This window comes from Oculina patagonica, chromosome 3 (assembly GCF_052425735.1).
Source record: "Oculina patagonica isolate OP01 chromosome 3, crgOcupat, whole genome shotgun sequence".
NCBI lineage: Eukaryota > Metazoa > Cnidaria > Anthozoa > Scleractinia > Oculinidae > Oculina > Oculina patagonica.
The window spans coordinates 6691346-6704126 of NC_135760.1; the positions used below are offsets into that span (position 1 = coordinate 6691346).

The 12781-nt window shown below is 38.4% G+C and overlaps 1 protein-coding gene across 1 annotated transcript; it reads right to left on the minus strand.

Moving 5' to 3' along the window:
- Positions 1–201: 201 nt before the first annotated feature.
- On the minus strand, positions 202–10615 carry LOC144645155 (mRNA export factor-like). Its single transcript, XM_078504636.1, has 10 exons — positions 10268–10615; positions 9538–9630; positions 8738–8824; positions 6126–6392; positions 5459–5571; positions 3081–3153; positions 2106–2210; positions 1466–1558; positions 1269–1382; positions 202–1063 (listed from the first exon to the last, which is right to left on the minus strand). The coding sequence occupies exons 1-9, from the start codon at positions 10475–10477 to the stop codon at positions 1299–1301; spliced, it is 1125 nt and encodes a 374-aa protein (XP_078360762.1). The 5' UTR covers positions 10478–10615; the 3' UTR covers positions 202–1063; positions 1269–1298.
- Positions 10616–12781: the final 2166 nt, after the last annotated feature.

Here is a 12781-nt window from a genome sequence, read left to right on the forward strand (position 1 = left end):
TAATATTCACCTTGTCATGATCAGGAGATTTCTAACCATTCAGCCATCACAAATTTGACAAAAGAAATCAAACACCGCCCTTCATGACATGACAAAGCAGTGAGTGATCGATCATGCGATGACCTGCGATCACGCAATGTCACACTATTGAGTCACGTTATTTTTCCGCCTAATTTCAAAGAAATTTTCGCGAGAAAATAGTCGCACAACACATTTAAATTATTTATTTTTTACATTAAAGTTCTTCTTTAAAACGCAAGATCCTGATATTATGCCTGTCCAGTAAAATTAAACTAAGCGACTACACTGTGGGAGTCCGATTGATTAATCACAAGTAAATGACCAATTAACTGTTTAATAAGATAAATCATAAATCCTTCAATGTCTTGCATTGAAAGAAACGAAGAAACGTTCAAAGCTATGGATATAGATCACATGTCAAAACTATTTTTGTTTGTTTATTAGACTGTTTATTTGATTTTTTTTTTCAAAATGGTTGGGCTTATATTTAAAAGGGATCTTTAATGCGTCTGAAAAGTTCTTAACCTATTAAAACACAAAAACAGGCCAAATAAACACCTCAACTTTCGGCGGGAAAACAGGGAGCGCGGGAGTTGGTGGTTAGGTTGTAGTCCGCATTAGGCCCACAAGGCCAAGCAAACCGTGCATGACAAGGGAGGAGGACGCCTGGGGAAAAGGCAGGGAGGGGGTGTCCATCTTGCTGTTTTGTGTATTAGTTTTTGTGTGTTTGTTTTTTCGTAACCATAATTGATCCTGTTTGGTTAAATATTACCTCTTAGAGTTTATTTTTTCCTTATGAAACTATTACTCTGAGTTTTCCTCCGATTTGAAGGAAGTTTTGTACAGGCCAAAAACATGACCTAATACAACATGACAGTTTCTATACGAATTTCCTCCAACAAGAACGAAACTGGCATAATTCTGCTCCTTTACATGCGTTTCCTGTTTGTATCTTATCAGTGTCAAAGACAGCAAGTGGGGTCCCAGATTCAGTTGTTTATCCACTGAAGCGTTAATAAATCTCTTGACCAACAGCAATGTCTTTAGTTGTTTATCCACTGAAGCGTTACTAATCTCTTGCCAACATCAATGTCTTTAACATAACCAAAAATTTGAATTTTGGATTTTTTTTTCTGTTTAACCCCCCCTCTTTTTTTTTAATATAACCTCTTTTTTTTTTTTCTTTTTTTTAATTTTTTTTTTTTTTTTTTTTTTTTTTATTTTTTTAAAAATTTTTTTTTTTAAAATTTGTAACTAATGCAGTGTGTTCTTTTCAATTACTTTTTCCTGGGCTTCAGTTCATCTGTGCAATTTCTGAGAAAGATCTTGGGCTTGGTTTGAGGGTTGTAGTATTCGTGACCCTTGGAAAGAAGGAAAGTAAAATTTATTAGTTTGTAAATCCTTTTAAAACAAAGATTTGTCAACCATGCAAGTATATACCAACCTTGGACCAGTCATAACTTGCAGTGTAAGCGAAGATGTTTCCTTTTGAATTGAAACAACAGGCTGTAATTGGCATATTCAGCTGCTCAGAAGTCTGAAAGTAGAAAATTGCATGGAAAAGAATAAATTTACATTTACAGCATAAATTGCAACTTCCCCACCACCGGTAGTCATAGGCCCACAAGCCCAGCCCAGTCAAAATGTTTTTTAGTAGTAGGCAAGATGACCAGAGTAGTAGGCAGCACGAGCATCCCCACAAGCTCGTTTGGACACCATCTTGTTTGTAACTGCTAGAGCATTGACCACTGACCCTTCACAATGTTCATTTTCCCACGTAATGTTTGAGGCATTCCTAGGCTCCAGTAACCACAATCTGAACTAGAAGAGACCTCGTATTTATTATTAAATAAATGAACTTTATTGTGAAGAAGGTGGCAGATCTTTTGTTGTAGGCAGCAAAATCACTGGCTGCCAGCACATTTTGACTGAGCTGCAAGCCATGCAAAGGGCTGCATCTACATAACCCCTTTGCTTGCTTTACGGACCTAAAATACTAGATTAGTATTATCTAATGGGATTTAGACAGAAATGACACCTGTCCCCTATCCCCCCCCCCTCCAGGGTGTGTGGTGAGAACTCACCTTTAGCTTTGTGCGAGCATCCTTGTCCCAGAAACTGAACTTTCCATCTGATCCCACAGTGGCCAACAGACAAAAATGCACGGGGTGGAAAGCAATATCATTCACCTGGAAACAAAAAGACTATCATCAACCAACTGCTGCTACAGTTAATGAATTTGAAAGACAGCTTAGCTGCAAGAACAGGCTAAACGAAACAACTGATGGTAAATACTGGGCCAAAGATACAAGTCAGCTACAATATGTATTACAATCATGTACAATGAGATGTGAACAAAAGTAAGCTCACCCTCACAAAAGACGAGTATCTCTTCTCGTAAGAAGAGATTCTTGTATCGAGAGACAAGAGACCTGTCTCTCGAGAAGTTCTAAAATACTGTAAGTACAACGGTTTGATCTTCTTGTGAGATTTTAATTGTCTATGGTATAGAAAGTATCTGCTTTTAAGTTTTATCTTAAAAGTAAACTTATCAAAGATTTTATAGATTCTTAATCCTAGTTAATTAATTTTAAGTATGAATATCATCTTAGAGTTTTTAAGTAGTTTTAAATTATTATTGTATTTATTTCATTGTCTTTGAAAAGCCTCTAGGGGGAAAGTCAATAAAGTATGTATTGTATTGTATAACAAAACAAATGGTAAACGCATGTGAAAGAGGATGGCCTCGATGTTGCACTGAGTGCATTCATCAGATCAAATGATTTCTTCTGTCACTTGACTATATCCTTTTTGATGTCCTGTCAAATTGAATACTAGTGGACCAGGAATATGAACATTGCAATCACTTTACCTGACAGCATGGCTCTATAAAATGAAATTTCTGACAACCTTCAATCAGAATTTTTTCACTATAACCTCCTTGTGACAAAATATGTCACAGAGAACAGCTTGCTACAAACATAATAATTACCTAAACAGTTTTTTTTTCACCTTTGTCTAAAAAGAAAACATCCAAACAAAATAGGTAGTAAACTTACTGCATAAATGTCCTGAATGTTAGCTGTCCCAGTACCATTTGATCTGTGACACTTGAATGTAAAGTTATCTTTCCTATGAGAAAAAAAACGTGAGCAAAATATTAAAGATTTGAATTCCTAATTTAAAGGCCAGGAGTACAATGATCTCCATCTATTTTCTTGCTACAAGACATTGTCTAACAAATAGGTAATGAGAATTAAGAAAATTGCCATCTTACAGAACTGTTATTTCATATTTATCACATCAAAATAAGGATTAACACCTGTTTTTTTTCAGATAAAGGACCACAAATCAGTGTGAAATTGTTTTGGCAACAAGATTGTAGTGGTGCTTCCCATTGGCCTTGGGCCACAAAACAGAGCCCCATAACCATAGAAATAGGAGAATCATGCATGCATAGAAATAGGACAATCGTGCATTTGATTTTTTTATGGTCATCATGCCTAGTGGCATGGTTTACAGGCACAGACACCCTACATCCGTACGTATGACAGTGACACGCAACATGACAGAAATAGGTCCACCAAGTCGACCAAGCCATGCCATGGTTACATCTTTGACATTGGACATCCATGTTATGGTCAGTTGACAGCTGTCAAAACACGGCTGGTCTGCTGACCAGTATCACATGACCATATTGCAGCCTCAAGCCTCATATTGTAGAGCTCATCAAGGTCACATTTTTTTTAAGTTGACAGCTGACCAGGTAATGGTGTTTCCAATGGATTACTGGCTCAAGTTCTAACTTTTTCCTGTCTATGGTAAATAATGTGGGAGCTCCACTTTTAGACTTGGATAAATCTATTTAATATTTTCGATTTTCTCACGGCCACTGTACAGTTCTGTTCCATGTAGTACAGGAAAGCATTTCACATATCAACCCCACTAATAGGCAAATGCAAGATCAAGAATGAAATACAACAAGTAGCCATCTTATTCTACCTTCCATGTGACTGCAAGAGACAATAAATGGTTTAACAAATTGCTATCTGGAATGTTGTCGAAACAACCAAAAAGGATGGTTATTTCGTCAAACTTATCAACTTGCATGTTTTGATTTTTAGCCAAGAAATAACGGCAGACCAAAAATCTTCGTATACACACACTTTACCAAAAGATGCTCCAGAGTTTCTTCGTGATCTCCACAAAAGGTGCATAACGGAGAAGGAATGAATTTCATTTTATATAAAATATATTTTTAAAGTCGATTAAAATCTTGTATTGAAAGGCTCGCGTTTGTGTCAAGAGTGACGCAGCAATGATATATATATTTCCAGTCTAAGGAGTTGGAAATATTATATAAAGACTCAAACTTAGATTGAGCAGTTGGGGGATGGACCCTTAACCAGGGCCGAATAAATCGATTTCGAACACATACTAGTCATATCTTCAAGGTCATTTTCCGAGACCGTTTTGTCGATTTGGTTTGCATCATCTCCAGTTTTTAGAAGAAGTTTCCACGCAGGCGGGATAGCACTAAAAACGCCGAGAAGGAGAAGATAATCCGACGAGGAGAGGTTTTCTCTTAAAACTTCCCAATTTTTTAGCTTCCCGTCATTTGAAAGGATGTCTCCCAAATGTACAAAACCTGCCTCCTTAATTTTCTTATTAAATATTATTTTTATTGATCAAAAGTTTTTTGTTCCAGATAATCTCATTTAAAATGTCCTTTTTGAAACAGGTGTGCAGCTTTTAAAATCAGACCAGGCTTCGAGGCATTTTTGTAAAAAATTGGTATCGCAGGGAAGACACGATAATTGAAATTGCATTTGAAGAGAAATTCTATCCTACATTCTTAAGATAATGAGATAAGAAGGTTTTCCATGGGCTAACGCTATCATCAAAGTACCTTTTGACACATACAATTCTCTGTGTTGCAATCAAGGATTCAGTGTGAGGCATCTTAAGGCCACCATCTTCATATTCACTGATTAAAGCCAGTCTCTTAATTTTGTCTTTGCCTTTCCACACAAAATTAAAAATCACCGATTTATCTTTTAATTATATCCTTGTCGAAAGGAATAAGAGAGGCTCGGTACATGAATTTTGGCATAGCGAAAGTTTTAACAAGTTGAATCTTTCCGATCAGTGTTAAATTTCTCCATTGCCAGCAATTCAAAGCCTTTTTGATAGATTTTAAGGTTAAGTCGAAGTTAAGTTCTTTGCTTTTATCCTGATCGTAAGTAAAATAAATACCCAGTATTTTGATTGGTTCGTTTACTTTATTTATATCGAGAGTTTCATGATGTCTGTGAGAGCTTCCTAGCCAATAGGCTTCTTTTTTCTCTTTGTTGACTTTGAGGCCAGAGCAATCGCCATATGTATCTAATAATGAATAAAGCTATAAACATCACTTCCTTCATATATTTCAACTTACGGATTCTGTGGCTGAATGAACTGGATTGCAACTCTCCCCTCCACTGAGCCAAGAGCAAATCCCACTGGATTATTGTTTTTCTTTGGGTCTCGGAAAATACTCACACAGCGATTCTACAGCAAGAAAAAGAACACCATAGTTAAGTGCATATAATTATATGATGTGAAATCAGAAATCGGGTATGTGTTTCTGATGGATATTCAAAGCACTTGTAAGTGTAAAATACATATGGAATTTTTAGGAATGGGAAGAACATTACTTATGATATTTTTAGTCATTTTTTTTTCCTTGTTGAACACTCCCCTCCTCCTTTCTCCCTATCCTACCCTCCCTCAGTGTATTTGTCCACTTTTCCTTCATTAGTTCCCAACTTCCAACTTGAGTTTTGCCAAATTCAACCTCATGACTGCATGTATGTGAACACAGGGATGTCGCTAAGGGGCGGCTGCCAGCTAATTTTACCGGCTGAAAGCAAACTTAAATCTGGCTGAAATTTCACGTGAAAACGAATACTAAGTAGGTAAACTCTTAGCGCTGCCAAGGCCAGAAAAGCCAGCTGGGCTTGTTAATGACCCGGCTTAGTGTTTTCTTAGCTACATCCCTGTGAACACAGTTTTACCACAAGAATGTTCCAAATTTTATGTGACAAAGAGCACAAGTTCTAAACCTGATATTTCAATGGTGACTCAATCCTCTTGTATTCTGAAGGCTGATTCTCCAACTGATAGCAAATTATTCCCCTCTGTGCAGTTCCGACAATGGCCATGGGGTACACCACATCTGCACAGTACACCCTCTCTGGAAGTTGTAAAACGAGCATGGGGTTTGGTGACCGTGTGTCCCAGAACTTTAATGTCTGGTCCCAGCTTCCAGTCATCAGACAACTGTAGTTTGGTGCTTGAACCCAGTGACAAGTTTTTACTGCTTTGTCATGCTGATAAGAGAAGAAAAATAACAATAAATAAAGTAATACAGTCAGCTCTCTCTTAACAGACACCTCTATAAGGTGGACACTTCTTTAAGACGGACACCTGGTGTTGGTTCCGTCCCTGCTGTTTTTAAGTCAATTTACTGCAACTAAACTTGCCTATAAGATGGACACTTCTCTAAAACGGACAGTTGGTGCTGGTCCAGTGTCTGTTTTAAGGAGAGTTGACTATAAATCTGGATCTAAAAGTCGCCAATCCCTTACATTTGTGATGATTGTGCAACTGCCCTACTACAGAGCTATAAAGCCACTGGGAGTAAAGTAAGTAAGTAAGCTTAAGAGGAGCTTAGTCAATGTTAATGCGAGTTCCATTTGTACAGTCTCATAGTAATCAAAGGATGTTCTGACGAAACATATCTTTTTTACTTTCACTTGAGTTGTTTATCAATAGTAATAAAAAAATCTTTTTGGATGACTTCTGATCATTTTTTGTAGGCCAATGAAATCAGGGCTGCAAATAATTTTTTTCACTTGAAAGGACATATGTCCTACTAAGACACCATCTTAATTGAACAAAACAAAATTGTGGTTGGACAGATTTTTATTCATTGTTGCTGTAAAATGATTTACAGTGCAAATACTCGAACCGGGACAGTTGGAACAAAGTTAACCAATCACAACGGTAATTGAGAACAAAGAATGGCGACCTTTTTAGAAATGGACCAATAACGTCCAAGACCGCAAACAATAGATTTGCAACAAAATTTAAACAGTCAACAACGTTTGAAACAGTTGCGGACCTCTCAGGAAACTTGCCTTGTATTTGATTGGATAGTTTCGATCCTAAATTTTCACTGACTGCCCCCGAATTTTCAGTAGCGCTCGTAAAACCGTAATCAAAAGTTGGCTTTCACAGGCTGAAAAATTCTTCAAAAGAAATTTTCTGATAAAATTTATTGCTCTTCGTTGGTGATAGCACAGTAAAGATCGGGACGCTACACGACAGCGCGAAGCGCGAGAGGGATGGATTTCAATAGGACGTCTCAAGTGCCTATTCCGTTATGCAGTTCTTATGTCGCATGTGAGCAGAAAGTGAATAGAAACGTTCTAGATTTCATGTTTGAAAAGTCAGTTTTTTCACTCTTCTAAGTCAACTCGTTTTTTGATTATTTTTTTTTCTGACGAAAGACAAGGCAAGAAAGATTTGGGATGCCGCCACAGCGACAACTGACCTTGCATATTTTATTAATGGCAATTTTGCTTTCGCCGCATGAAATGAATTTTCTCCCATAAAAGTTTCAGTGACTTTAGCCTGTGGTATTTTTATAAAACCACAGAAAGATTGAAGACTCAATGACGAAACGGAACAAACTCCTCTTTCACGAAAACCGTGAGTTTACAAAGTTGTAACAGTAGATAACCGACAGAAAATGAGTCCGTGAGCAAACAAGCGAAAACAACATTCGACCTGATGTTTACATTTCACGTGGCCTCAAATCGTGTCAAAAAATGTAAAGTGGTAACTTGTGGACAGTTATACGGCATTGACCAACGATATAAGTATTCTGTTTTCGTGAATTTCAAAGTCATACGAAGGTGTAAAAGCAATTTGTTAACATTGGCGAGGAAGTGACTCGCATCGATTTCAAGGCAACAGACAGACCAAAGCTACTGAAAAGCTAGAGCGAAATGAAAATAATTACGGCGTGAATTTGATTTCACAGTCTTCATTTTATTTCCGGAGTGAAAATTTTCAAACAAGAGCGAACACAGTGTACAGTGTGGAATATTCAATTCACAACTCCTGGCCGTGAAGAGAAAATTCACGGTTCGTAGTTTGATTTGTAAACTTTTCGCGAAGATGATATTGTAACATACATCTTGTATAACTTGTCTAAAACTTTATCTATCTACGACCTCTTGAAAATTAAGGATCGAAACTAACCAATCAAAAACAAGGCGAGTTTCCTGAGAGGTCCGCAACTATTTGCAACGTTGTTGAGTTTTCAAATTTTTCTGTAAATCTATTGTTTGCGTTCTTGAACGTCATTGGTCTGTCAACGAAAAAGGTCGACATCCTTTGTTCTCAATTAACGTTGTCATTGGTTGACTTTGTTCCAACTGTCCCGGTTCGAGTATTCGCACTGTAAGATCAAAAAATTGTCCGGACATTATGTCCGACCACACTTGCGATTTTGTCGGACATGAGCAAATTTTGGTCGGCCAATGTCCGATGACCGACTGTTATTTGCAGCCCTGTGAAATTATGAAATCTCTGATTATCCTACATGTAAAATGATAAATTGACCATCCCCTGCATAGTGATTTTAGTAGAAGTTCCATAGTATTACCTGGGCCACTTGAATGGCCTGATTGGAATTTAGATCCCACATCTTGCACTGTTTGTCAGTGGATGCTGTAAACACTTTTGTACCATCCTGCAAATAGACAACACCATCATAAAGTAAGGCTTTTTATTCTTCAACTCAGTCTTTGTTTATCACAATTTCAACTACCTTATTGTTACTTACTTTCGCAGGAGTTTAATTTCGCGAAAAATCAAAGAGGCTAATTTCAAACTGTTTGCAAACTGTTTGGACAACCACTCAAAATGCAGAGGGGAAACCTGTGATAGACTATAAACCCATTATGGAGAAAAAGCAGTACTCCCATATTCTTTCTGGCAACTCGTAATTTTAACCAGAATAACAGAAGCTCCAGTGGTATAGGTCACTTGACTGGAGTGTAGACTCAACCTTTACTTTACAGGCCATTATTAACCTTTCACATCTGATCATCCTGTGGTTACAAAAGGTAAAGTCTGTGTTTGAGCCTTGAAGCCAATCAGGTCAGAGCTCATCCCAGTTTCTAAAGCATGAAGCAAGTATTTCGACTCCTTCCTGGATGGGATGCTAGTCCTTACAGGGTTCCCCCGCCGCCCCCCGCGGGCCCCCCCCGCCCCCCCCCAAAAAAACATTTTGTCTGTGTTTTATAGTGTTGTAGTCCCTAGTTCTTGTGCAAGAACTTGAAACAGCTGTGAAAATGTAGCTATAACAGCAATTTCTTGTTCACCCACACTACATTTTTTGTGATTTTTAACTCTATAAAAACACTAAAGAGTTTTTTTTTTGTTATACAACTATTCACTTACATCATGCCAGCAGCAATCCAGGATGGGGCCGGTATGAGACTGTTGTGCCTTTGGTATGGTCTGACCATTTTCTTTGACTTCCCAACATCGAATCTAAAGAAGTAAAACACAAGGAATAAATTTTACAGTCACAATCATGATTTTGAGGGATATTGTACCATGGCCTATATTTCCAAGTGTTAAACAGTAAACGAGTTCCCTCTAGGATAAACACCATCAGGAGCAACACAAACTTGCTGGGGGGGGGGGGGGGGGGAGAGGCCGGCCATAGGCAGGGGATTTGACAGCAATTGTATGCCCATAGTGGGGAGTTTGACCGTTTTCATGGACTTTCTTACAACATTTCATTGACGTTTAGTGACTCCTTTGAACATCCACAAATGCTCTGGGGTTCAGAAAGTCTCAGCTAAGTTCAAAATGCCCGGCCTCCCCCTCCTGCTGCTTAACATTGATCTAGGTGCATTAAGTGTGGCTTATTGGCTGGAATCAACTCCATTTAGTCGATTTTAAGGGTGTCTTTCCCAGAGACGTGTCTTTTCATAGAGAGTTGACTGCATATATATATCGATTTCATTTAAGAACTGTGAAAATGTACCCAAAATGCAATTTTGTTCTTTTCAATTCCGTTCTGGAACCGAGCTGATAGCTACATTTCAAAACCTGCACCTTTGACGATATACGCCATATAAACCCCTCAAAAACCAAGCTAATGCAGATGTACGATACTTACATCATTCGCCCAAGATGAGGCGATAAGAAAGTCTGCTTTTGGACTGAATTTGAGCCCGCTGATGGTGTCATCTGGAGGTGCCTGGACTTCTATATCCTTCATGGGGTTGTCGAGGGTTCCAAGACCGAGAGTGTTCGCAGTGGTAGAAGTCGAGCCAAATGTTCCAAAACTTGACGTGCCACTGAAAGCTGTGCCCGTTGAGCCGAACATGTTTGTCAACTAGCGATGCAGTGTTTTAGATTTTTATATTTTCATTGGAAAGACGGCAAAAACCAGCAAAAACTGCTTTTCACCAGAAAACTGCTTTCGACCAGTTTCAACCAATATGGCGCGCGGCTGAGTGACTCATGGCGAAAGCCGCTGCTTGCAATACTGAGCCCGTTTACAAACGCGCCGGCTCTGGGAACGAGATTGGATTTTTTTTTTCCTGTTCGTTTATTCTTAGAAAATGAGCATCAGATGATATGGCTTATTTTTATTATCTTACTTCATTTCACTACAATACTCTTTGCTTGTTGATCAACAAAAGTGGCGTTATATTTTAGCGTGGCACCCGACGTGGGCTATGAACTTTACAGAGATTTCAACCCTCTCGATTGCCTCGGCTCTCCCGATTTTTATCAGATTCAATCAATCAACTTTATTAAAAGAGGGTAACGGCAAACAGTAAAAACTACTGACAAACAAGCGGCCCTCGGATTACAAATTACAACTACATAATATATACTCGGATTCTAATCTTTAGTACGTTTCTTTTAAAGTAAAGAAAAGCACCAACAATGATTGTGAAAAGAATAAAGATCTGTTAAAATAACTCAGAAATGATGTCAAAATGCCGGAAATGGCACTTGAGAGAACTTAAATTTGCAAAATTTAACAAGCCCCCAGACCCCCTTAGAGGCTTACACCTTCGGCGCTAACAATACTCCCTATTATCCTTCACAAAGGGTTGGAATCTCTGACTTTAGAACTTTAAGTTTTCGATGCAGTGTCACAGATGTTTTTTCTTAAATTTCATCACTGGCTTCCCAAGCTCAAAATTCGACACTGTCCGGGACACCTGGTATATGGGGACAGCTTGTGTATCTAGAAAATTGTATGGGAAAGTCACCGCACGTAAGAAAATGGTGTAGATACCGGTAACTATCTAATTTGTAATAAAGTTTTCCTACCTCAGTTGTGTCGTGTACTTGTCTTTTGTGCCGATTTTGAAGCCATTCTAACGCCGTTTAGAGAAGTTATTCGAAATCATTGTCCTTCAAATAAAGTTGATGCTAATGATTTCAACCTCGTAGGGTTATTTTTTTTTTCCCCAGGGTTGTAATGATTTCCTTCAAATAGTATTAAAGATAGATATTCGCTCTCTCGAAGCAAAGACAAATCGTTGTCGATAATGATCAAGAAATAGCAGAACCTAACAAAATTTTAAATTAAAATTACAAGGAAAACAGCTTTACCACACGTTGTGGCTCATAATTTCCTATTAAAATGTACATACCTTAGTTCAGCTCACTTCAATTACAGAGGAACATATCCAGCCTTAATCTGAGCATGGAGCTCAGAAAGTTGGCAAAATGTTTGACTTTGCCAACGACATTTTATTCATTCGCTATTTTCGATGTTGGGTCAAACATGTTTTGATCTCCAACAACGTCCAAGACTTGTGGAACATGAAGTTTGCCAGGCCTAAACTAAGTTTTTGGTAGCACAACAACTAGTTACTGGTAATGAAGCACTGTTCGCACCTAATGAAATTCTAAGTTTGCTGATTTTAGTCCATTTTAACCAGTCTAGCAGTGCACGCACTCTCAGTCAGAACCCCCTTACTAAATAACTTACTACACCGACTTAATCAATATTCTCAAGGATTTCAGAGGTGGCAGAATGGTAATCGCGGCGCACAGCGAGGACAGTGATGTCATTGGGGGTCGAGGGTTCGAATCACGCTTTATAGGGGTTATTCTAGAACTGGCTTGGGGGCCGAATAACCTCTCCCCGGTGGAGATTTGAGTCTAAAACCAAGGAATTACTCTCGATCAGGCTTTAAAAGTAAAGTTAAGTCTCTTCGAGCCTGTGGCCCTCGGCCGGGTTTCCCGGTTTCGTGTTTGTCCCCCCGGTGGCCCCGTGGGGAGGGGGCAAACCGGGGGGGGGGGGCCCCCCCCCCGGGGGCCGAGTAATTCCTCCACAGAAATTCCGTTTTGATTTTTTTTTCTTATCTTAAGTAACTTCTGTTTTTCCTGATCTCCTTTTCCCTTTTTCGTACTGTCTAAGTTCTTTTTTTTTTTTTTGCTTGTTTTTTAATATTTTCTCAAATTTTCCTTTTTCATAAGTTCGTCCCAAAAACCGTTGCTGTGCTGAAAAAAAAAAAAAACTTTACTAAATTGCAAAGAATTCCATCTTGCGGCATAGCTAATGATTCCCGAATATCATGATTTAAATGTAAATAAAACCAGACTTATTTAAAGGCTAGTACTACGATAGAAGGCTAAAATTCATGGGCCAATATTTCCTGAA